General features: G+C 47.0%; 1 protein-coding gene across 4 annotated transcripts; it reads left to right on the top strand.

Annotated features, from left to right (window-relative positions):
• Nucleotides 1-262: 262 nt before the first annotated feature.
• C2H20orf96 (chromosome 2 C20orf96 homolog) lies at nt 263-25,724 on the top strand. 4 transcript variants are annotated; one of them, XM_073007523.1, is made up of 12 exons: nt 264-456; nt 736-784; nt 1,371-1,488; nt 7,334-7,452; nt 11,927-12,085; nt 12,657-12,756; nt 13,701-13,858; nt 13,939-14,040; nt 14,207-14,293; nt 15,000-15,118; nt 24,805-24,879; nt 25,122-25,724. In XM_073007523.1, exons 1-12 carry the CDS (start codon nt 437-439, stop codon nt 25,219-25,221), a joined length of 1,206 nt encoding a protein of 401 aa, XP_072863624.1. In that variant the 5' UTR covers nt 264-436; the 3' UTR covers nt 25,222-25,724. The 4 variants fall into 4 exon arrangements, with proteins under 4 accessions (XP_072863619.1, XP_072863624.1, XP_072863626.1 ...); XM_073007525.1 differs by lacking the exons at nt 24,805-24,879; nt 25,122-25,724 and adding an exon at nt 15,816-16,242 and having other exon boundaries at nt 266-456; XM_008019803.3 differs by lacking the exons at nt 24,805-24,879; nt 25,122-25,724 and adding an exon at nt 19,805-20,196 and having other exon boundaries at nt 270-456.

Below are 25,724 nucleotides of genomic sequence, written 5' to 3'. Positions count from 1 at the left end.
CAGTAAATGGTGCTGTGAACTAGTGGGTTTACTGATTCCCAAAATTTCCTTAGTAAAATTGGAAGCAAACTCATTAGTCAAAAGTGAAGATAGCGAAGGAAGTGGTGGAAGTTTGATGAGAGTGGAGAAATATGATATAATATTTTAGGATTATGGGCAGAGCAAACTGAAGGGAATTTGAAAATTGAAAAGAGGGCCGAACTAGATTTTGCCTTGAGAGGTTGGTCCCTCTAGGCGCTCGGTAGCCGGCGTCGCGTTTCCTTGGAGACCGAGACGCTGGCTAAAGCATCGGGTCTCCGGACCTTTGAGTGAGTTACTCAACATTTAACTGGGTTACTGCGCGATCTACACTGAGACAAGGAAGTTGGAAAAGCCGAGTGGTTATTCTAGAAGATCAGTGTCTCACAGACTCGCAGCTTCTCTTCCATTTTCCCCAATGGCGCATGTCTTACAAAAGTAGGTAAAAAAAAAAAAAAAAATTGGAAGAAAGGCGGAATGCGCATGAGTACTTCACACCCCTCTGCTGTGCCGCCCTCGCCTAGAGGTCGGCCCTCAGTCTTCTGACCCCGCCCTCTCCCCGCCCACATCTCCTTGGCCCCACCCCACTCCCGCGGCGCTATTGTACCCGGTGAACTGCAGTTTTTGGTTCAAGATGCCAATCCTGTTTTGAGTTGCTGCTTGCTGCCCCTTGGGCTGGGGATAATGGAAGTTCTTTCCCTTCCCAACTCTTTCCAGACCCAGCCACTCTGGGACTCACTCCACAGTCTACGAGTTCCAGGTTTCGGTGAGTCTTGGGGGACTAGGGCTGGGGTGGGAGGCTCGCTGGCCCTGCAGTCCACCTGCCCTCCACTCTCACGGTTGTGACTGCTCCACAGATATAGACTGGAGACCCGAATTCCAGTCCCAGCCGGGTCACACACTTTGCTGTGGGAGCCAGAGCAAGCCTCAGAACCTCATTTTTCTCCTCTCACTGTCTTATCAGAATGTAAGGGTGTATTATACTGCTCTCTTATTCATCTGATTGCTACTCTGGTTTCCTGAGGGTGGATGTTGCGTCTTTTCCATGCCTTCTGTTTCTCACAGTTCTTAGCACCTCACAGCCTGGATGTGCTTAGTAAATTCTGGCTGGCTGATAAAAAAAAAAAAGTGATAGCTAACATTTATGGAGCACTTACCACATGCTTCATAAATATCTCTCGGAATTCTTGTGCCAACAGGCAGAAGTAGGTTTTATTATTAGATCCACTTTACAGATGAGAAAATCGAGGCTCAGGGAGGTCAAGTCACTTGCTTGAGATTACAGATATCTGAAAAGGGTGGAGCTGGGATATGAACTCATGGTGCTATGTGACTGATTGTATATTTTGTAGGATTATGTTCCATGGCAGCAGTCCAAGCAGGAAACCAAGCCATCTACTCTGCCTCCAGTCCAACAAGCCAACAGCCTTCATATAAACAAAATGAAGACTTTGACTAGGGTCCAACCAGGTAGGTGGAGGCACCTGGGAGCTGGTGTGGAGGTTGGAGACAGGATAGAGTGGCTGCTCTTGGCTCTTGGTGACACCACTTATATTAGGGTAGGCTAACTGATATAATAAACAATGCCCAAATTGCAAGTATTGATATAGAAGTTTATATCTCATTTATGTCACAGTACATTTGTGGATCTGAGGAAGGAGAGATTCTGTTCCACATGGTCATTCAGGGATCCAGGTTCCTTTGACCTTGTGGGTCTGACATTTTGTAAGGTCTCGAAGTCTTCTGCTGGATACTTTTGCATTCAACTGGCATAGAGGGAAGAGAGAGAACAAGAACATGGACAATTATATGGGCATTTTTTTTGGGGGGGGGTCCAGATTTGAAGTGACAAATGTTACTCCTACTCATGTTTCAGGGGCCATAATTTAGCCACATGACCTCTGCTAACCACAAGGGAAGGTGGGAAATGTAGTCCTTCTGTTTTTCCAGGAAGAAAAGAAAACAAGGTTTGGTGAACTCAGAATAATCTCTGCCACATCATTATCATGCTTTACAGGGGAATTCTGAGGCCTTGGGTCAGGCTCAGGCAGACATGGGGTCAGATTTTGGCTCTGCCATTTACTCACTTGGAAAAATCATTCATCTCTCTGAGCCTTGGTTTTCTCATTTGTGAAATGGGGACGCTAATACCACATAGGATTGTTGTAAGAATTAATAGCAAATATTTTGTAATATTTCTTTGGTATCCAGAAATGAACTTCATAGACAATATAGCATACTTATGTATACACCTATGTATAAAATCACTCATACCACCTCATTGCCTCCGAGTAAGTAATGTTAGATCAGCTCCCCTGTGGGCAACACTGAAACACAAAAAGGAGATGGGAGAGTAGAATGCCAAGTTGCCCTGCATCTCACCACCTTATTTTACCTCACTGATGCTGGATAGGGATATAGGCTCAGGCTCCCACCAGGCTCTACTGACATAGGTAGGCTGGGGGAGTGGAGTGAAGTCCAGAGGTGACCAGTCCCACCTCATGACACTTCATGAAATCTTGTCACTGTTGGACTCTGTTGACACTACCCTAGAGAGAGAGTCAGAGCACTACCTTCTTCTGCCAGGTAGGGATTAGAAGATGACCTCTCCACTCATTCCTGCCGGCACTATCCCAGTTGTGGAATCAGCACCACCAAGCAGGGAATGAAGGATCAGCTCCCTGCTGGACACTGCCAGCACTTCCCAGTGAGAAAACGGGAATAAATCCGTACAAATATTCCCAATGGGTTTTTCAGAAAGTGGAAAAACAATTCAGTGGAGGAAGAAAGCCTTTCCTACGGGTGGCGCTGAAGCAATCGGACATCCATAGGCAAGAAAACAAAAACAAAAACAAAAAATTTAAGTTTAACAACAAATATAAAAATTAGCTCAAAGATAAAATAAAATAGAAATTAAATGTAAAATGTGAAACTGAAAAACTTTTAGAAGAAAACAGGAGAGAAAAATCTTTGGGGCCTAGGGCCAAGTGAAGAGTTCTTAGATATCACACCAAAAGCTTGACCCATAAAAGAAAAATAGATGAATTGGACTGCATCAAAATTAAAAATTTTGTTTTGTGAAAGAACTTTTTTTTTTTTTTTTTTTTTTTTTTTTTGAGAAAGAGTCTCGCTTTGTTGCCCAGGCTGGAGTGCAGCTCACTGCAAACTCTGCCTCCCGGGTTCAAGTGATTCTTCTGCCTCAGCCTCCCGAGTAGCTGGACTGCAGGCGTGTTCCACCATGCCCGGCTAATTTTTGTATTTTTAGTAGAGACAGGCTGGTCTCGAACTCATGACCTCAAGTAATCTGCCTGCCTCAGCCTCCCAAAGTGCTGAGATTATAGGCGAGAGCCACCACACCCGGCTGATGAAAGACCTTTTTAAGAGGATGAAAAGACAAGCTATAGATTTGGAGAAAATATTTGCAAACCATGTATCTGACAAAGGACTACTATGTAGAATATCTCAGTAACTAAAAACCCAACAATGAAACAGACAATTCAGTTAGGCAATGGAAAAAGAAATGAAGAGACATTTCACCAAAGCAGATATACAGATGTCAAATAAGCACATTAAAAAGATGTTCAACGTCGTTAGCCATTGGGGTAATGCAGATTAAGCCACAGTGAGATATCACTGCATACCTGTCGAAATGGCTAAAATGAAAAAATAGTGATAGCACCAAATGCTAGCAAAGGGGAGAAATCAGATTGTGCGCAATTGCTGGTGGGAAGGTAAAATGATGCAGCCTCTCTGGAAACGAGTGTGGCAGTCTCTAACAACATTAAACATGTATTTTCTAGTAATCTGACCCAGCAGTTTTACTCTTGGGCATTTATTGCAGTGAAATGAAAACTTACATTCACACAAAAGCCAGTATGTGAATGTTCATAGCAGCCCTGTTCATAATACCTCAAAACTGGAAACAACCTTGAAGTCCCTCAATGGGTGAATGTTTAAACAAGCTATGGTACATCCATACCATGGAAAACTATATAGCAATAAACAGGAAAGAACTACTGATATATTCAACAACTTGGATGAATCTCCAGAGAATTATGCCAAGTAAAAAAAAAGTCAATCCCAACCGTTACATACTGGATGATTCCATTTATATAACCTTCTGGGAATCACAAAATTATAGAAATGGAGAACAGATTAGTGATTGCAGGAGTTAGGGCAGAGTTGTGAGGAGGGTGGTAAGGGGAGGGAAGTACGTGTGGTTGTAAAAGGCAACAGGCAGGATCCTTGTGGTTATGGAAAAGTTCTATATCTTGCCCATCTTAATGTCAATCTCCTGGTTGTGATATTGTACTGTACTTTTGCAGGATGTTGACATTGGGAAAAACTGGGTAAAGGGTACATAGACTCCCTCTGTTTCCTTTCCTTTCCTTTTTCATTCACTTTTCCTTTTCCTTTTCCCTCCCCTCCCCTCCCCTCCCCTTTCCTTTTTTTCAGACAGAGTCTCTCTCTCTCTCACACCCAGCCTGGAGTGCAGTGGTGTGATCTCAGCTCACTGCAACCTCCAACTCCCAGGTTCAAGCGATTCCCCTGCCTCAGCCTCCCAAGTAGCTGGGATTACAGGCGTGCACAGCCACACCTGGCTATTTTTTGTATTTTTAGTAGAGATGGGGTTTCCCCATGTTGGTCAGGCTGGTCTTGAACTCGTAACCTGAGGTGATCCACCTGTCTCAGCCTCCCAAAGTGCTGGGATTACAGATGTGAGCCACACAGCCAGCCCCTCTGTATTCTTTCTTTCTTTCTTTCTTTTTTTTTGGAGGCGGAGTCTCGCTCTGTCCCCCAGGCTGGAGTGCAGTGGCACGATCTTGGCTCACTGCAAGCTCCACCTCCCGGGTTCACACCATTCTCCTGCCTCAGCCTCCTGAGTAGTTGGGACTACAGGCACCCCCCCCCCCCCCACCCACCATGCCCAGCTAATTGTTTTGTATTTTTGGTAGAGACAGGGTTTCACCGTATTTGCCAGGCTGGTCTCGATCTCCTGACCTTGTGATCCACCCGCCTCGGCCTCTCAAAGTGTTGGGATTACAGGCGTGAGCCACTGCGCCCGGCCCCCTCTGTATTATTTCTTAAAACTGCTTGTGAATCTGAGCTATCTTGAAATAAAAGGTTGAATTTAAAAAAAAGATAAATCAGGGCTACTACCAATGATGAAAATAAATATTATTAAAACTGCAAATCTTCCTTAAGCATTTAAATTCAACTTAATCTTACAATTTTTATAAATACTTGTAAGGGGGTTTTGGAACTTGGTTAATTAAATTCTCCTAAACCTTTTAAACCACATCTTAAAATTTAATGTATTCATTTTCATTTTCAAATAGTTCACTTATCTGATTAACAAAAACCCCTTGGGTATTTACATAATTCTTGTATATCTAATACTTAAACTTCTAAATTTGGGTAATCTGACCAGTCGCGGTGGCTCACACCTGTAATCCCAGCACTTTGGGAGTCTGAGGCAGCTGAATCACCTGAGGTCAGGAGTTCAAGACCAGCCTGGCCAACATGGTGAAACCCTGTCTCTACTGAAAATAAAAAAATTAGCCGGGTGTGGTGGTGGGCGCCTGTTATCCCAGCTATTCGGGAGACTGAGGCAGGAGAATTGCTTGAACCTGGGAGGCAGAAGTTGCAGTGAGCTAAGATCTCGCCATTGAACTCCAGCCTGGGCAACAGAGCCAGACTCCTTCTCAAAAAAAAAAAAAAAAAAATTAATATAGGTAATCTTATGTTCTCTTAAATAATAAAAGTAATTTATACATATTTAATAAGAGTGTCTTAAACCTTTCAACTTAAATCTAAATCAAAATCCCACTTACACTTTTAAAATTAGAATCACAAGATTAACCTATTAATCATTCTATCTCTTATACAATACAACTAAAAACTGGATATGTACAGGTAATTTATAAATTAAACACAAAATTAATTTACTTAATCGTCTCCATAGTTAATGCCACCATTTCTCAAGATGAAGGACATTGATCTATTAAAGAGATTAATATCTTTCCCAGATGAGCTGGGTTGTACCTGAAGCAGGGATTTCGGTGGCGACTGAGAGTAGAGCTGGATCCACCTGGGTGATTTGTCTCATGTCATTGCATGACAGGCGGAGAGGAAACAGGGATTCTAAGAATATGCCCCCCAGATGCCTATACTCCCTATCTGGCAGAACCACAGCTCTTAGAGTGTTTCAGAGACAGCCAGTTGGAGTTTTGCATAGCCACTGTGCCTTTGTCTGGTGTTGAGGTCCCACTTCTCAGGTCACCAGAAGTAAGAGTAACAACTGGTAATGCGTATCCAGCACTGAATATGCATCAGGCACTATTCCAAACACCTTTAAGGTATAGTAACTTCTTCTTTCATCTTCACAAAGACCCTACGAAGTAGGCATGATGATTATTCCCATTTTATAGGTGGACAAATGGAGGGACACAGAGGTCATTTGACTTGCTCAAGGTCACACAGCTAATAGAAGGCAGAGCCTGGATTTTTTAAAATTTTATTTTTATGATTATATATATATATATTTTAAGATGGAGTCTCTGTCTGTCGCCCAGGCTGGAGTGCGATCTCGCACCACTGTAACCTCCACCTCCTGAGTTCAAACGATTCTCTTGCCTCAGCTTCCCAAGTAGCTGGGATTACAGGCGCCCACCATTATGTCCATCTAATTTGTTGTATTTTTAGTAGAGACAGGGTTTCACCATGTTGGCGGGGCTCGTCTTGAACTCTTGACCACAGGTGATCCTCCCGCCTTGGCCTCCCAAAGTGTTGAGATTACAGGCGTGAGCCACCATGCCTGGCCAAGAGCCTGGATTTAAACTTAGACTGTCTGGCTCATTAGTTCTTGTTCTTAACCCCTACCCCATCAGGCCTTCTGTTCGCCAGGTTGGTGGGACAGCAGGGATTTGGATTCAGGCCTGCTAGACTGTGGTCTTTCTGCTGTCCTGTATTGCAGCAGCTACTGGAAAGACACAAGGAGTAGGAGTTGCCGACTCTCTTTCTGACTGGACAGTTGGGAGCGGGGTTCCTGGCTGCCCCGCCCTCCCCTCTGCCCATGCTCATAGTTACTTCTTTCACATGGGCTTGTCCCTCCCTTATATCGAGGCCCAGAGTAGGTCCTGGTAGCTCAATGAAGGGTGTGAATTTCACTCTCAGTCTAGTGTCACATTATAAGGCAGCCAGAGGGTGGAGCTGGGGCCTGGCCCGCCTCTCATTAAAGGTGCGCTCCCGGGAACCTGGCCTCAGGCCTGCCTGTACCCTCATTCTCTCCCTGTCCTTTCCTGTCTACCCCTAGTGTTCCACTCCAAGCCCACTAGAGTGGTGACAAGCCACCAGCCGAAGAATCCACGAGAACTACATAGAAGGTGGAAGTTGGACCCTGGGAAGATGCAGGCCAAAATCCGGTTAATGAAGGTATGAGGCACATCTTCCCTGGACACTGGGCCCAGGGCGGGGACGGGGATGATGGCTCTAGCAAACATGTGCTGAGAACTTTGTGGGTGCCAGACTTGACTCATTTCTTCCTCACAGGAACCGTGCGAGCACGCTTATCCTCGTTCCTATTTTACAAACTGGGAAACTGAGGTGCAGGGAGATAAATGACATGCACCAGGTCACACAGTCAGGAAATGGCCGGATCAGGGGTCAAAGCCAATTATACAAAGCATTTGCTGTTCTGTTTAAGACTCAAGAAATTATCAGAATTGCTTGTTATTTTGTTGCATTAGGAACAGGATCTAGTGGCTTCTTTATCTTAAAATTTCCAGTAACTTGGCTGGGTGTGGTGGTTCATGCCTGTAATCCCAGCACTTTGGGAGGTCTAGGTGGGTGGATCATTTGAGGTCAGAGTTCAAGACCAGCCTGGCCAACATGGTGAAACCCCATTTCTACTCAAACTACAAAAATTAGCTGGGTGTGGTGGCACACACCTGTAGTTCCAGCTACTCAGGAGGCTGAGGCAGGAGACTTGCTTGAACCTGGGAGGCAGAGGTTGCAATGAGCTGAGATGGTGCCACTGCACTCCAACCTGGAGGACAGAGTGAGACTCCATCTCAAAAAAAACAAAACAAAATAAAACAAAAATTCCAGTAAATTAAACTTTCATACAGTGTAGTTTGAAGCAAGCCTTAGAAACTGACAATTAAAATTTTCACATCAATCGATACAATTGTAGATAATTAATTTCCTTGCTATACATTGTTTTATGGCTTCTGGAATTATCTGAACAATGTTTCAAAGTATTTGAAATGCCTAAAGGAAGACAAGTCCTTAGCATACATAGCAGAAAGTAAAATACTAAGTATTATAAAGACTACAAAATACTATAGAATAATTCTTCAACAAAGTTTTTAATAGCTCAATGAACAATGACTACTATATAAAGAACAAGGGAAAATATAATTTGCTTTGAAACTTTTTTTTCCCCTTTAACCTTTTATCTTGCAAAATGGTTTAGAGGTGGCCCAGTATTCTTAAAGGAGGAACTCATATTTCTGTTATTTTTATTTTTTTTGAGACAGAGTTTCACTCTGTTGCCCAGGCTGGAGTGCAGTGGCAAGATCTCAGGTCACTGCAACCTCCACCTCCCAGGTTTGAGCAAGTCTCCTGCCTCAGCCACCTGAGTTGCTGGGATTACAGGTGCCCACCACCACACCCAGCTAATTTTTTGTATTGTTAGTAGAGACGGGGTTTCACCATGTTGGCCAGGCTGGTCTCCAACTCCTGACCTCAGGTGATCTGCCCGCCTTGGCCTCCCAAAGTGCTGGGATTACAGGTGTGAGCCACTGTGTCTGGCCATTTCTGTTATTTTTATCCTAACTTTAAAGGGGTTTATGTGTTTTTGATTGATATAAAAGCTGAACCTGGACAATTTGGCTCTAAAACTTGTGCTCCTAACCAGTCCAGTTCTTAATACTGTCTCTTACCATCTTTCATTCATTTAGTGAATCAACAAATATTGATTGAGCACCTACCATGTGCCAGGTTCTGTTCTGAGTGGGAGGATTCACCAGTGATGTGGCCTTTGATCTTAGGGAACTTACATTCTATTGGATAGGGGAGACTGACAATCAACAATAGAAAGATATTTGAAGTGATGATAAGAGCCAAAGAGAAACCTAAGAATAAGGTTGGGGACTAGAGGCACGGAGGAGAGTGTGGCAGTAATTGTTTTAGGTAGGGTACTAATGAGAGGCTGCTAAGGTGGGTGACATTTGAACTGAAACCCTAGTGCTGCTGTTTCAGTGGGCCCAGGACTTGGAGAATAATGTTTTTCACAAGATACTTCTGGGTATTTTGGTCTGGTGATGTGGAGACAAGATAGTGGAGTGGCTAGGAGCCTGGACTTCAAGGATGACAGCTCTGCTATGTGTGACCTTGGATAAGTCACTGAATTTAATCCTTAGTATCCACATTGATTGATTGAGACAGGGTCTCGCTGTGTCATCCAGACTGGAGTGCAGTGGCATGATCATGGCTCACTGCAGCCTGGACTTTCCAAGCCCAAGTGATCCTCCCACCTCAGCCTCTCAGAGTAGCTGGAACTATAGGCATGCACTACCATGCCCAGCTAATTTTTGTAGAGATGGGATCTCCCTTTGTTGCCCAGGCTCTAACTCCTGGGCTCAAGTAGTCCTTCCACCTTCCTCTTCCAAAGTGCTGGGATTACAGGTGTGAACCACTGTGCCTGAGTGCTGTCCGCTTTTACAAAGTTGGCCTAATAATAGTGCCCATCTCTTAGGGTTGCTGTGAGGGTGATGTGCTGATGTGCTGCAGTGCATATGAAGTGCTTAGCACAGTATCAGCCGCATAGTAAGCACTCAATACATCGGCATGATTACTGTTATATGAGAAATAAAGGAGCTGAGGAGTAGGTAGGGGTAGTTTTTAGTAAAGGATAGAGAAATGAGGAAGAACAGGAATAAATAAAAGAGCAAATATTTATGGCAGGGGTAGAGGGTTAGAGCCAGAAGTATCACCTGTTGTTCACTGAGTGCATATGAATGCACTCTCACTAAGCGGCTTGATTGTAAATTTCATCTCATTTATTTATTTATTCTTTGTTTTTTTTAAAGACAGGGTCTTGCTCTGTCACCCAGGCTGAAGTGCAATGGCACAATCATAGCTCACTGCAGCCGTAAACTCCTGGGCTCAAGAGATCCTCCTGCCTCAGCCTCCCAAGTAGCTAGGACTATAGGTGCACATCACCATGCCCAGCTAACATTTTAATTTTTTAAAATTTTTATTTATTTATTTACTTACTTTTTGAGACAAGTTCTTGCTCTGTTACCCGGGCTGGAGTGTGGTGGCACAGTCTCAACACTGCAGCCTCGATCTTCTGGGCTCAAACATTCCTCCCACCTCAGCCTCCTGAGTAGCTAGGACTGTGGGCGTACACCACCACGCCCAGCTAATTTTGTTTATTTTTTGTAGACATGACGTTTCACTATGTTGCCCAGGCTGGTCTTGAACTCCTGGCCTTGAGTGATCCTCCCACCTGGGCCTCCCAAATTGTTGGGATTACAGGCGTGAGCCACCACACCTGTCCAATCTCATTTATATTTTATGGCAGTTCTCTAAAACAGGTATTAGTTTCCTTACCTTTAGAATGAATATAAGGAGGCTCTGAAACATTAACTAACTTGCCCAGATTCTTTTAGATGGTAAGTGGCTGAGCTGGGATTTGAACCAAGGTGTGTCTAGGTTCAACATCCAAGTCTTAGTCACTACGTGTTTCAGCCATGCCTTGCAGTTTTAAGGCTACCCAGTTCTTGTTTTAGCATAGTGGAAAGACAGACATAGGGACTCAGAAGTCTGGCTTTCCAGTTCCAACCCTGCCACTTCTTGACTGTGTGACACTGGGCAAGTCATTAAACTCTCTGAGCCTCCACTTAATCCACAACACAGAGTTGGTAAACGTAGAGCTGTTGGCAGGTGAACCGATACCATGTGCCACGTGCGGAGCAAGGCATGGCAACTGGCCTGGCATGTAGAGGGCCCTCAACAATTGTTATTGTTACTGTAGATTTTATGCACCTGCTGGGTGTAATCTTAGGGGAGTCACTTAACTCTCAGACTCTCCTTGTTCCATAGGGGGCTGTTATGTGAAATGAGAGTACTCATTAGCTCCACGGCCTGCCAGGAAATGCTGACGTTTATCATCCACTTTGCCTCCCCTACTTCTCCTCCAGACATGGTGGTCGCTCTGCCACCTTCTTACCTACCTGGGGCGTTTGTTACTATTGTTGGGATGGAATCTTCCTCTGTCACCCAGGCTGGAGTGCAGTGGCACGATCTCGGCTCACTGCAACCTCCGCCTTCAAGGTTCAAGTGATTCTCCTGGCTCAGCACCCCCAGTAGCTGGGATTACAGGCATGCGCCTTCACACTCGGCTAAGTTTTGTATTGTTAGTAGAGACGTAGTTTCACCATGTTGGTCAGGCTGGTCTCGAATTCCTGACCTCGTGATCGGCCCACCTTGGCCTCCCAAAGTGCTGGAATTACAGATGTGAGCCACTCTGCCCGGCCCTTATTATTATTTATATATTTCATTGATTCTGAGAAGCCATTGATACTAAGGCACATCTTTATTTACCCACTAATAATGTACTTGTTGATTATATGGTGACACGCCACCAAGTGTAAGATGCACCCGCACCTCAGGGATGTGAAATGATGGGTACACGTGCGTTTCCGAACGGAGGAGAGTGCTGGAGTTCCCGGGCGGCGCAGACAATGGGGAACGGCCGCCCAGCTTGGGCCGCATTTACCAGCAGAAGGCCGCAAGGGGGCGGGAGTCTGGCGGGGTTGGGGCGGCGGTCCACCGGCTTTTGGAGGCTCCGGCCGGGCAGGGCGCTGCGCCGCCTCTCTACTCTTCCCTCCGCCCGCAGATGATGCTCAGGAACGGGAGGACTGCTCTGCGAGAGCTCCAAAGCCATGAGAACTTCCTCACCAAGCTCAACGAGGAGCTGATCGAGACCATCCAGGACATGGAGAACAGCACAACCCTGAACGTGCGGGCCCTGCTGCAGCAGCAGGACGTCCTAGCGGTGAGACCCGCGCCTCTGTCCTCGGTGCCGGCAGTGCCCGCGGCATCCGCCCGCCCTCCTTCCCTCCCTCCACGTGCTCGTGCGCCCTCTCCTGCCCTTCCCTGCCCATTGCACATGCTGCTTCCTCCAACTGGAAGACGCATTTCTTCAACTTCACTCCCCTCACCTGGGCTTTGCAAGAGGACGGAGATGGGAGTTTCATCCCAACGCGCCAGCACTCACTGGCCAGGAGACTTTGAGTTAACTTTGCCTCCCTGAGCTCTGTGAAATGCGGCACAATAGCACCCGTCCCAGAAGGGGTTTACCTGGCACATATTGTACCCGTGCAAGAGGTAGCTGCTACCACCACCAGCATTTGCAAACACCTCTACGTGTAATAGCAAGCGATCTGTATGTATTTATATAGTCCTTACAACAATCCTAAGGGTAGACTCTATTATTGTCCTGATTAGCCTCTGGTCAGGTTTCTGGGAGTGAGGTTGGGATTCGGGACTCCTTTCAGGAAGTGCTGGGTGGCCGCTTCTGAGAGCCAGCAGAGCCTGTGGGTGAGTTGACCCCACCCCTCCCACAGACCATCATCGACATCTTGGAGTATTCAAACAAGAAGAGGCTGCAGCAATTGAAGTCTGAGCTTCAGGAGTGGGAAGAAAAGAAGAAATGCAAGATGAGCTGTAAGAATCCCTGGGCGAATTCCGTGACCCTCCCCGTGGCACCCTGGGGAAGTTAGCAGCACAGCATTCATCTTGTACTTGCCATTCAGAAACCCTCAGCCCCATCGTCTCTCTTCTAGGCAGATGGGAAGGCTAAGATACAGAGCGAATAGCCTACTTACCCAGCACTTAGGTCTTTCCAGGCTCCATGTCTGAGTCTCTACCAATGTCTGCATTGTTACAGGCACACACCCAGTCATTGCAACTACCTGGAGGCAGGGAAACTGTCCTTTTTACAGGTGAGGAAACCGAGACTAAGAGAGGTGAAGTAGCTTGTGGAAGGTTTTATAGCTAGGAGCCAGAATCCAACTCTAGCCTGGCTCCATTTCCTGCCAAGGTCCTTCTGGGAGTCAGTGGCTGGGCTAGAACCTAGGTCTCCTGGCTTCCATCCTGCCTGGCCTGTGGTTCCTTTTCCCTGAGCAGACTACACAGCTGCTGAGCAGAGGGGCAGTGGATCAGGCAACCCCAGACATTGGGGATCTCTCTCTGGAGGAAGACAGGATAGACTTTGTCTTAATCCTGCCATGGGTTGTGTCTTGGGAGCCACTGTCACCCCATCTGCCTGGTCTTACTTCCTTGAGTGTGTCTCTGAGGAGACTGAAGTCTGGAGAGGGACAGTCTTGGTGAGGGCCCCACTGCAAGTCAGTGGCAGAGTGGGGACTAGTCTAGGGATCGTGCACCAATTCCCTTCCTTTTTCCTACCCAGCATTGCCTCTTCTCCTGCAGGGGTGGAAAACCCTCTAGAGCCTTATCTTTTAACCACCTCCCTGCCCTGTGTGAGCTCGCCTCAGCCCAGACCCCAGTTATTGGCCAAGGAGACCTTGCCTCCTGGGCCTCCTGGGGCCCAGGTGCTTGAGGGAAGGTCTTGTCTCCTCTCCCTGCCGACCTCCCTAACCCCTCCCCAGCTCTAGAGCAGCAGGCGGAGCAGCTGAATGCCAAGATTGAGAAGACCCAGGAGGAAGTGAACTTCCTGAGCACTTACATGGACCGTGAGTATTCCATCAAGTCTATCCAGATCTCCACCCTTGTGCGCCAGCTGCAGCAGGATAAGGACAGCCAGCAGGTAGGGGACCCCTTGCCCCTCCCCCACCAGACTGTGTGGGAGTCCGGGCTGGTGGCCAACACCCTTCTGCTGGATCCCAGGATGAGCTGGATGACCTCAGTGAGATGCGCAGAAAGGTCCTGGAATCCTTGTCTGACAAAATTCAGAAGAAGAAGAAAAAAATTCTGAGTTCTGTGGTGGCAGTGAGTAGCCAGTTGCTGTGTGGGAGGCGGGGGATCCAGGTCCCACTCCCACCCCCCCTTCTTCCCCATCCTCTGCCTCCAGGCCCACTGCAGCCCTATTGGTCTCTACCATGTTTTGCTGCCCAGGAAGAGGCACCTGGGGGCCAGACCTCTTCTTCCTCCACAGAAAACCCAGCGTCCCTATGAGGAGGCTCTCCTACAGAAGATATGGGAAAACCAGGACTTCCTGAAATGCATGCAAAGGTTCAGAGAAGTGCGTGGGCGAGGAAGGTGGTGGTCCCTGTAGGGGAGCAGTGGGTGGGCAGTCCCCACAGCCTGTGGGAATGGATCAGGCTTCTTCTGAAATGGCGCTCAGGAGGTCTCTAACTCTGGTGTTGGCCTGCCTCCTTGCCGGTGCCATTACTGTCACTTGTCTTTCATCTGGGAAGGTGATTGGCACCGACCTAGGCCTTGCCTCGTTAGCCTGCATCGCTGGCTATGAACCATTTGCAACATCATCAAGCATCACCTATTCAGCCATTAGCCACCTTGCATCTTTACCCCTTGCTTCTTGTCACTGCCCACCACCCATTATCAGTGTTAATGAACTTCACCATCACTGCCTTCTTGAATTAATTTTCATTATCTTGCCTCTTCATCGGTTTTTAATGTGCATGCCCTTCGCTATCTCTGCCAGCCTCCATTTATTCCCATGATTGAGCATTCTCAGCCAGTTTGTAACCTGTCTCCATTCTCCATGATCCCTCACCTGTTTCAGCACCACTGAATATTGTCACTCACTTGGAAGCCAGCCCCACCCTGCATGGGGAGGTCCCCTCTCTGGAGTCCAGCAAGTCCCAGTAACAGAGCCCATACCATTTCCCCAGATAGCTTTGCTCCTTGTTCATTTTGACCTTTCTCCCTTTGGTTGGGGGGCGTTTGGCTTCTCCCCTTCTCCCCTGCTATGCATTTCCTCTCAGTTTATTGACCAGTTTGAGGAGAACATGCCCGTATTAAGGGCCGAGGTGGAAGAGCTCCAAGCCCAGACCCGGGAACCCCGAGAGGTCGTGTTTGAGGATGTTCTGCTTCGGAGACCCAAGTATGTGATGTTTTTGCCACTGCCTCTTAAACCAGCCACACTCTGAGCTCACAGAGGCTCTCTGTTCTTGGGGAAGGCAGCCTGGTGTGGATGGCAGAACCCAGTACAGGGAGGGAGGGGCCTAGGTTTCCACCTTGGACCTGCCACTGACCAGGGGCAGATGTGACCTTTCCCATCTCTGCAGAGGCCTCCGATTCCCATCTGTACACAGCAGGCTGGGTTGTGTAATCTCTAAGGGCTCTTCTAGTTCCCAGATTCCATGTATCAACCAAGTGGGTGCAGCCCTTCACTTCTGGGTTCTTGAGGAAGGCAGAGTTGAGTGGGGTGGTTGGCTTCAGGGAAGAATAGCCTGGAAGACACTCCACAAGGAGAGAAGGATGTCCTCTTCACTTGGCAGGTTTTTGGACCCCAGAAACCAATTCTTTGCCTACCCTCCCTTGGGGCCAGCCCTCTGCGATTGGGTTGGGGGTCCCCCAGGCTTACCTCTCCATGATGACACCACAGGACCATGTGTGGCAGAGCCTAGCATTTGCAAATTCTTTAATTTTTCTTCTTCGTCTGTATCTATCTCTCCCTCCTATCCTTTTCCTTCCTTCTACTCTCCTATTGCCATCTTTTCCTTTTCTTCTTTTTCTAAAAAAAAAAAAAACCCCAAAACAAAATGCTATTGGATTTATGAAGTGCCTCTGAATGCCAGGCACCGTGTGAATGAAAACAGTTCTCGGCCCTGCCCTCATGGAGCCAAAGAGGGAACTGGACGTGAGTCGATAATGAGCCGCAAGTAACTGTGGAGTTGCAGCGGAGCCTGGAGCTACAGAGTAGAGTACATGCCACTGTGAAAGTGACTCTTAGGGGCCGGGTGCGGTGGCACATGCCTGTAATCTCAGCACTTTGGGAGGTCGAGGTGGGTGGATCATGAGGTCAGGAGTTCAAGACCAGCCTGGCCAAGTTGGTGAAACACCGTCTCTACTAAAAATACAAAAATTAGCCGGGCGTGGTGGCGGGTGCCTGTAGTCCCAGCTGCTTGGGAGGCTGAGGCAGGAGAATTGCTTGAACCTGGAAGGCAGAGGTTGCAGTGAGCCGAGATTGTGCCACTGCATTCTAGTCTGAGCGACAGAGCGAGACTCCATCTCCAAAAAAATAAAAGTGACTCAGGACAGTGAGTCTGGGCAGTCAAGAGGGTTTTCCTGAGGATGTGACATTTGAACTGAGGCCTGAAGGATGCATAGAAACTCACTAGGCAAAGGAGACTGATGGGGGAGCTGAAGGAAGAGCAATTCTAGGGAATGGTGCTAGGGTCTCCAGGGGATGTATAGTCACCTGTTGTCTTTACCTGAGCTCTGAACACAGTGAATGAGATTGAAAGAGGTAAGGTGCATGCAGGCCAGGTTATCACCTTTGTTCGGGTGAAGCTGATTTTAGAGACTGTGGCTTATATTTCTAGGCATGTTGGTCTCTGAATAGTGAACCCAGAATTAGGCAAATTGAACCACCCAGTCGTGGTGGAGCTGGACCCACGTGGAGCCAGGCCTTGGGGCAGAGAAGAGTGGAGTCCTTTTGGGTTGCTCGCTGCTGAGAGAGGAAGGGACTGGGCTCCCTGTGTCCCCTTCCTCTCCTCACACTCACTATTCTGGTGGTCATACCCGCTTTCCAAAAGCAGAATATGAAGGGGCAGAGAGAGGCCAGGAGCAATATACTCATGGATGCCCGTCCACACGGAAGGGAACACTAGGAGTAAAGAAGCAGATTTTCACTCCTAAAAAGTGGAAATGGCACGCTGTTAACCAGAGCGTCTCTAACTGGAACATGCCCAGGAAACACCTGGAGATCATGTTAAAAAGCAGATTCCAAGTCAGTAGGTCTCAGTTGGGCTCACAATTCTGCATTTCTTTCTTTTTTTCCTTTTTTTTTTTTTTGAGACAGAGTCTCACTCTGTCTCCCAGGCTGAAGTGCTGTGGTGCCATCTCAGCTCACTGCAACCTCCACCTCCTGGGTTCAAGTGATTGTCTTGTCTCAGCCTCCTGAGTAGCTGGGATTACAGGTGTGCACCACCATGCCCAGCCTGATTCTGCATTTCTAAGAAGCTCCCGGGTGATGCTTATGCTACTGCTCTATGAACCAACCACATGTTGAGCCTTGAGCTGTGAAGGAGCTGTGGTTGGAAGGAACTTGGCATTGACACAGAGCTGGTGAGGCCAGTGTGGTTGGAACGAAGAGTGACAGGGAGAGTGGCGGGAAGGGAGCAGGGCAACTCAGCCCCAGGGACCTCTGTGCAGTGCCCTATAGGGCCAGATTTTCTGCCTGATCCCAGAAGCAAAGGATCTTAAGCCACGTGGTGACATGATCAGATTTGTATTCCGAAAAAGTCAGTTTGAAAAGAGCATGGTGGGCTAGGTGTGATGGCTCATGCCTGTAGTCTCAGCATTTTGGGAGGCCAAGGTGGGAGGATTGCTTAAGTCCAGGAGTTCGAGACCAGCTTGGGCAGCATGCTGAAACCCCATCTCTACAAAAAATACAAAAATTAGCCAGGCATGGTGGCGTGTGCCTGTAATCCCAGCTACATGGAAGGCTGAGGCAGGAGGATTGCTTGAGTCCTAGAGGCAGAGATTGCAGTGAGCCAAGATGGTGCTACTGCACTCCGGCCTGCGTAATAGAGCAAGACTCTTTCTTAAAAGAAAATAAAAGAGCATGGGGATGAGCTTGGCAAGGAGCCAGAGTGGCAGCTGGAATTCTACTGGGTGTGAGGGCAGTTGTCCAGGGGAACATGGGGAGTGGCCTGGCCAAGTGTGTGGCAGAAGAGGTGGGAGAAATAGATGGATTGGAGAAATATTTAGGAAGGTAAGAAGGACTTGTATGACTTGGGACGTACAGGAAAGGGAGATATCAAGAATAATCCCTGGGTTCCTGACTTTTGTAATGGGGTGGTAGTGGTGTCAAATGCAGAGATTGGGAAGGCTGGGATGGGGTGAGGGATGTGTATGTAGGCACAGTCAAAAGTTTACTTGGAGGCAGGCATGGTGGCTCACACCTGTAATCCCAGTGCTTTAGGAGGCTGAGGAAGAAGGATCGCTTGAGGCTGGGAGTTCGAGACCAGGGGACAACATAGTGAGACCTCTACCTCTGCAAAAAATAAAAAAAATTAGCCAGATGTGGTGGCACATGCCTGTGGTCCCAGCTATTTGGGAGGCAGGAGGATTGATTGAGGAGTTCCAGGCTACAGTGAGCTGTGATCGCACCACTGCATTCCAGCTTTGGTGACCGAGTGAGACCATGTCTCAAAACAAAACAAAAAACCATACAGTTGACTTGGACAGTAAGTTTGGTTTACATGAGGTATCAAGGTGGAGTCATTGGGTGGGCAATTGACAAGATAAGTGTAGACCTCAGAGGACAGATATTGGCTGGAAGTAGAAATTTAGGTGTTGCCAGCATAGAGATGCCCTTTTTTATAAAACTATTATTATGAAAAATTTCAAATATAAAGAAAAGTAGGGAGAATGATATAATGAATAGCCAGTTTTGCCCATCTAGATTTAAAAATTGTTTTTTCCCCCCCATATTGGTTTCATGTTCATTCTTTTTTTTTTTTTTGGTGAATGGTATTGTAAATTGCAAGTATCCTGACATTTCCTGCCTAAATACTTCATGTGTATCAGTAGATTATTGAAACTATAAGAGAGGATGGTCTCCTTGGAAGAGAGAAAGAATAAAAGAGAGTGTAATTCTTCAACCTCTTAAATATTTGTGCTGGTCCCTGCGATGGGGAATATATTGCTGATGGGCATCCATCTCTCTTGCTACTTTCATGGAAATAATAATGCCTGACATTCACTGAACACTTATTATATGCTGGCATGGTCTCATTTAATCTTTCCACCCGTAACTGAGGTTAGGATTTTTTTTTTTTTTTGAGACGGAGTCTTGCTTTGTCACCCAGGCTGGAGTGCAGTAGCATGATCCCGGCTCACTGCAAGCTCCATCCACCTCCTGGGTTCATGCCATTCTCCTACCTCAGCCTCCCGAGTAGCTGGGACTACAGGCGCCTGCTACCACGCCCAGCTAATTTTTTTGTATTTTTAGTAGAGACGGAGTTTCACTGTGTTAGCCAGGATGGTCTCGATCTCCTGACCTAGTGATCCACCCACCTCGGCCTCCCAAAGTGCTGAGATTACAGGCGTGAGCCACTGTCCTCGGCCAACTGAGGTTAGGATATTAAACCCATTTGACAGATGACGAAACTGAGGCTCACCTGGGGTCTGGCACTTCAAGAGTGCTTTTCACTTAAGTGCCAACTGAAGGAGTGAGGCTGGGAGAGTAGAAATAGCTTGCTCAAGGTGACACGGAGTCAAATTATCAAATCTGTCATCCTCACTCCAAAGCCAGTGATTATCTTGAGGGCCCCCAGCATTTCAGAGCTGAGTTCCTGCTGCCTCTTGACCTCAGACTTGTCAGGGGAACATTCGTCCTGCCAAACTCATTTATTTTCCATTTTTGATGTGTGTGTGTGTTCATGCTTGTGTATGCACATTTGGGCTTTGAGGTCACAGATAGGTCACAGATTGTATTTTGGGATTGCCCCCCAACCCAAGTAAGTACCAGAGTTCTAAAGAGCAGGGCTCCCCTGAGCGGGTGCTCCCATACCCCCACCTCTGGTCTCTCATGGCCCTCTGTGCTGCCTCCCACCAGGTGCACCCCAGACATGGATGTTGTCCTCAACATTCCTGTGGAAGAGCCGCTACCCTTCTAGATGGCAGTGCTATGGGCTGCCATCCCCTCCTGCTCTCTCCCCAGCACCTGGAGCCTTGGATCATTTACTTCCAGGACCGAGTCTCCATTCAGACCCTGATCTACAGTCTCCCTGCTCCCTGTACCCTTCCTCCCTCTTTCTTTCCCTCCCTCCCTCCCTTTCTCCCTCCCTCCCTCCTTCCTTCCTCCTGTCCCTCCCTCCCTCCTTTCTCTCCTTCCTGCAGTTTTTTCCTCTCTTCTTTCCTTCTTTCTGGTTGGTGCTGTTGGGCCAGGTGGGAATTTCCAGTTAAATCTGCTGTTCCTTTTTTACCAATAAAGCTGGATTTACATTTGCTTTTTTGCCAGTATCTTGGGGTCCCCAGCTGGGCCTTGCAGAAGATACGTTGGCAATGAACTTCGTCTTAAGATAAGGGGCGGGCAGCTGTGCTAACTGCATCTGGGGCTCAAAACTTCTCCAGAAGAAGTGCTGGAGCAACCCCCTGCCTGAGTCTCCATGGCTCTGTGGCTCTGGGCCACTCCCTCCTGGTTGGACTCCCTCCAGTTGGGAGCCCAGCTTCTCTCCAATCTGTGCCCAGACCTGTTGCGGGCATTGTGGAGGCTGACACGCTTATTGAGTTTAATACCCCTGGGAACTTGCTAGGCCTTCAGTGCTTGGAACAACTCAGAAGGGCTACTGTGGCTCCAGAACTTCCTGAAGGCTCAGCTGCAATTACCCTTGGGCCTGCATTGCAGCTGGACTTCTCCCTGTGCCCAATCCTGCATGCTTCTGCCTTCCTCAGTTGTTGGTTCCAAGAGCACTCAATGATCAACGTTGTACACCCTACACTCCATCTCAGAGTTGGCCTCTCTGGGGATCTAGGTTGCTACAACCCCCAAGAGACTCCGGTCACTCACAGATCCACTTTGTGTTAAGAGACTTTTGGTTACAGGTAACAAAACAACCAAATCACATTGGCCTAAACTATGAAGGACTCAGGTCAATAAATAGCTTAGATGAGGCTTTATCCAGAAATCAAGTGATGGCACTAAGGACTTGATTTCTATTTATCTACTTTGTTTTCTGAGGTGTTGCCCTTTCCTTAAGGTCAGCACCGCTTGTGGCCCCAATATGCCAGCATCTCCCAGGGTTGTGCAGGTCCTTGTACATGTCCTGTTGGAAAGAGAGAGACTGTGTCCCAGAATTTTTAGCCAGTGTATTAAGATTCACTATAATTGGGCTGGGCACAGTGGCTCACGCCTGTAATCCTAGCACTTTGGGAGGCCGAGGCGGATGAATCACTTGAGGTCAGGAGTTTGAGACCATCCTGGCCGACATGGCAACACCCTGTCTCTACTAAAAATACAAAAATTAGCTGAGCATGGCAGCAGGCACCTGTAATCCCAGCTACTCAGGAGGCGCTTGAACCTGGGAGGCAGAGGTTGCAGTGAGCTGAGATTGTGCCACTGCGCTATAGTCTGGGTGATGGGATGAGACTCCATCTCAAAAAAGAAAAAGAAAATAAAGATTCACTCTAATTGAACCAGCTTATATTACATGCCCATCTTGAGCCGGTCTTGGAGGTGGAGCGTGTCTGCTGGTTTAGTTCAGGTCACCAGCTCTACCTTGGAGCAGGGAAGGGATGATTAAGGTGGAACATGTGACCTAGGCTGAGCCAACAGATACTCCCCAGAGTCATATGTATCTCCAAGCAGAAATGGACCATGTTGAATACAATAGCAAACACTTCAGTAGAACCTACTTTATGCTTTACATATATTGACTCACTACATCCTCACAGCAACAACCCTATGAAATAGGTATTGTTATTTTCATTTTACAGATGAAGAAACCAAACGATGAAAAGGCAAAGTGATTTTTCCAAAGTCACCAGGTTACTAAGTGGCAGAGGCAGTTTGCTGTTAACCTCTGTATAATCAGGAGCTCAGCTGAGCAGGAGAGAGCTGAACTGCCAAGTGCTGGAGTAGCTGATTAATGATGGCCTGGCATGGTGGCTCATGCCTGTAATCCTCGCACTTTGGGAGGCTGAGGCCAGTGGATTGCTTGATCTCAGGAATTTGAGACCAGCCTGGGCAACATGGTGAAACCCTGTATCTATAAAAAATATAAAAATTAGCTGGGTATGATGGCATGCGCCTGTAGTCCTAGCTACTAGGGAGACTGAGGTAGGAGGATTGCTTGAGCCCAGGAGGCAGAGGTTGCAGTGAACCGAGATCACACCACTGCACTCCAGCCTGGGTGACAGAGTGAAACCCTGTCTCACAACAAAAAGAGTCAAAATGAAAGCAATAGCCAAGCCCCAAATCTCTTATTATTACAGTACAAGGAAGAGGCTAAACCAGAGAACCCGGTTTGTTTTATTTTGTACAACGCAGATCCACCCTGTTCTCATTTCCTCATAGAATGATGCCATCTGGGGTCAGGTGGATGAGCACAGGTGTGGGGTTGGTCTCACTGCAGAAGAGCTTCCAACAAAAGGCTCCTGCAGTTGTACAGACCTGGGGGCCAGGGATGGGGTGGGGAAGGGAGAGTGGGAAAAGTTCTGAGTCAGCATGGAGGAAAGTGTCTTCAAGGATTCCCCACTCCCCATGATAAGGAGGTCGTGGCCAAAGGCCTACCCCACTGCAATGAAGACGTATCTGAATGAAGACCTGGGGTAGGAGCGGAGATGTGTGTGAGAGGTCGACTGTCCAGGAGGCTTGAGTCTGTGCCTGCAACGGTCTTTAAAGACTGCAATGCATCCGCTGTGCACAACTCAGCTGTGAGGCCTGCCAGGTAAAACCTGTCATTGCCTGTGGTTGAGCTGAAAAATCACACATAGGTTTTTAGCCAGGAGCTGGACATTTTGTGAAGGGATGCATAAGTTCAGAGGAGGAAAACCAAGAAAGGACGCCTGGACATAGATTCCCTCACATTGCATGTAGCCCTCATGCCTCCAAATGTGCCAGAGAGTGACCCCACACATGTACAGCAACTGCACATGGGTATCTTCCCAGGTACTCAGAGCCGTGTGTGCAGCTCTCACAGGCAGATACACCTGCATGCACATGCACATGGATGCATCCTGGGACTGTTTCTTTTTTTCTTTTTTGAGATGGAGTCTTGCTCTGTCACCCAGGTTGGAGTGCAGTGGCATAATCTCTGCTCACTGCAACTTCCGCTCCCTGGGTTCAAGTGATTCTCCTGCCTCAGCCCCCCTATTAGCTGGGATTACAGGCGCCTATCACCACTCCCAGCTAATTTTTGTATTTTAGTAGAGATGGGGTTTCACCATGTTGGCTAGGTTGGTCTCCAACTCCTGACCTCAGGTGATCCACCCATCTTGGCCTCCCAAAGTGCTGGGATTACAGGTGTGAGCCACCGCGCCCGGCCCAAAATTTATCATTTAAACCATGATAAGTGTACAATTCAATCACATTAAGTACATACACAGTGTAGTGTAACCACTACCACTATCTATTTCCAGAAAGTTTTCATCATCCTAAACAGAGATTTTGCACTCATTAAATAATAACTTCCCATTTCCTCCTCCTGCTCCCAGCCCCTTGGTAACTTATTTTTTCGTTTATTTTGAGACAGGCCTCATTCCGGTCATCCAGGCTAGAGTGCGGTGTCATCATCACAGCTCACTGCAGCCTCAACTTCCCAGGCTCAGGTGATCCTCCCACCTCAGTCTCATGAGTAGCTGGGACTACAGGCAGGTGCCGTCATGCCCTGCTATTTTTTTTGTAGTTTTAGTAGAGATGGCGTTTCGCCATGTTCCCCAGGCTGGTCTCGAACTCCAGGACTCAAGCGATCCACCTGTCTTGGCCTCCCAAAATGCTGGGAATACAGGTGTGAGCTATCATGCCTGGCCAGTACTTTCTTCTTTTTTTAAATTTCTTAAAATTTTTATTAATCACAAGTAACAAAAACCCAATATGTATTAACACATAAATAACATTTTTGACAAATAGCTATTTTTATTTTTTTCACATATTAAAACCCACTAAAAATAACCATTTTTCTAACCAACAACAACAAAAATCATTAGTGAGAAGAGTACGGCTGCTTTACCTTTCTCCAGATCTCTTCAATGTCTGACAACAGACGAAAGCTGGATTCTCATCTGCTTTTGCATTCAGCCTATTACAATATCACACCAGACAGCCTCTTGAAAACTCCTCTGCACACTCATGAAAAAATGAGAGTGAAAAAGATAAACGATGGTCGGGCATGGTGGCTCACACCTGTAATCCCAGTACTTTTTGAGGCTGAGGTGGGCAGATCACTTGAGCCCAGGAGTTCCAGACCAGCCTGGCCAACAGGGTGAAACCCCGTCTGCACTAAAAATACAAAAATTAGCCAGGTGTGGTGGCGGGTGCCTGTCATCCCAGCTACTCAGGAAGCTGAGGTAGGAGAATTGCTTAAACCTGTGAGGCGGAGGCTGCAGTGAGCTGAGATCGTGCCACTGCACTCTAGTCTGGGCAACAGAGCAAGACTCCTCAAATAAAAAAAAAAAGAAAAACAATAAAAGATGAAATGATGTCTTAGTGTTATAAAAATAGCTTTGACCTAGAATACCCTTGAAAAGCTCTTGAGGGCCCCAGACCACACTTTGAGAACTGCTCTAGACGAATCTCTTCATTTTACATATAAGGACTATGGACCTCAGAGAGAGTAAGTGAGAAATTCAACATCACACAGCCTGTTAATAGTAGGATACAGACATTAGATGGTTTGTCTCACTTCTCTTGGTTTAGGTTCTCAATTGAAAACCTGAGAAATATACCCTAATGACCTGTCCTATTCCCTGTAAGTTGCAAAGATTGTCACAATATATTACCCTCCCCACCATTTCTTTAATAAAAGAGGTAATCAACAAACTTGGTAAATTTTGCAACAGGCATACTGTGTTTGAATCTAAACTACAATATTTGAATTTGGGTCTCTATTTGAACAGAAATACTAAGGCAAATTTGACTGCATCCTGCTCCATGCAAGCTAGTAATGACAAACCGCACAGTACATATCATAGGTAAATATGGAAAGCAAATTACCCATAATATCAGTATTTATCATATATTCTGTGTCTGGAATACAATTTAATAACATATTTCAGAAAATTTTTCTCAAGTACTAGCTGAAAGGGTGGTGGGTACATTAAGAGACTGCAAATAAATTGGCAATCACAGGAACTTTTTTAAGATAAAATGGAGTTGTTCTGAAATGTAGATAGTTTTCATTCCTTAACCAGACCTTATTTTTGTCTTTTTAAAGAAAATCGAGAAATCTTCTCAGCCACCTAGAGATGATTTCCTTTGTATCCCACCAGATGGTTCAACTCTTCTACAAATGGATCAAAGCCTTGTTCTTTTAAACAACATAGTCCCCAGAAAAGCTGGTCCAGAGGAGGAAATTCTTCCCAAGGAACCCACTCCCAACTTTCATTTTTTTCAGAGTCTATATTCTTTCATTCTGAATCATGAGTCACATCCACTTCTCCCTTCGTTAATATAGTAACAGAATGGTAATTCTTCTTCTCAATGAAAGAATTCACAACTGAGGCAAAGCGAACATTTTTCAGGTGAAGAGCTGTTTTTTCCCAGGTTTCCCTTTGAGCACATTCTTCTCAGGTCTCACAGAATTCCAGATGACCTCCAGGGAGTTGGAAACTGCTGACTCCAACCGAGCCTTTCCTCTCTTCCCGAGGAGGACGCAACACGGATGCTTGCAGCTGGTCACCATGACTCTGACTCCGGGCACGGCTCCCGCAGCTCTGTGCTGGCCGTCATAGTGCGTGGAAGCCCGGCCAGTAATTTCTATTCTGCTTTCTGTCTCTGTGAATTTGCCAATACTAAGTACCTCATATAAGTAAAATTA

This window comes from Chlorocebus sabaeus, chromosome 2 (genome assembly GCF_047675955.1).
Source record: "Chlorocebus sabaeus isolate Y175 chromosome 2, mChlSab1.0.hap1, whole genome shotgun sequence".
Lineage (NCBI taxonomy): Eukaryota > Metazoa > Chordata > Mammalia > Primates > Cercopithecidae > Chlorocebus > Chlorocebus sabaeus.
Note: the sequence above shows the minus strand (reverse complement) of the source record. Positions and strands in the feature narration are given on the sequence as shown.

Bases quoted from the DNA above. Each gene is read 5' to 3' on its own strand.
- C2H20orf96 (XM_073007518.1), top strand. From the start codon at position 437: ATGGCGCATGTCTTACAAAA. The intron at 1,489-7,333 runs GTAGGTGGAGGC...GTCTACCCCTAG, and splicing joins TTTGACTAGGGTCCAACCAG to TGTTCCACTCCAAGCCCACT. The intron at 14,041-14,206 runs GTGAGTAGCCAG...CTTCCTCCACAG, and splicing joins TTCTGAGTTCTGTGGTGGCA to AAAACCCAGCGTCCCTATGA.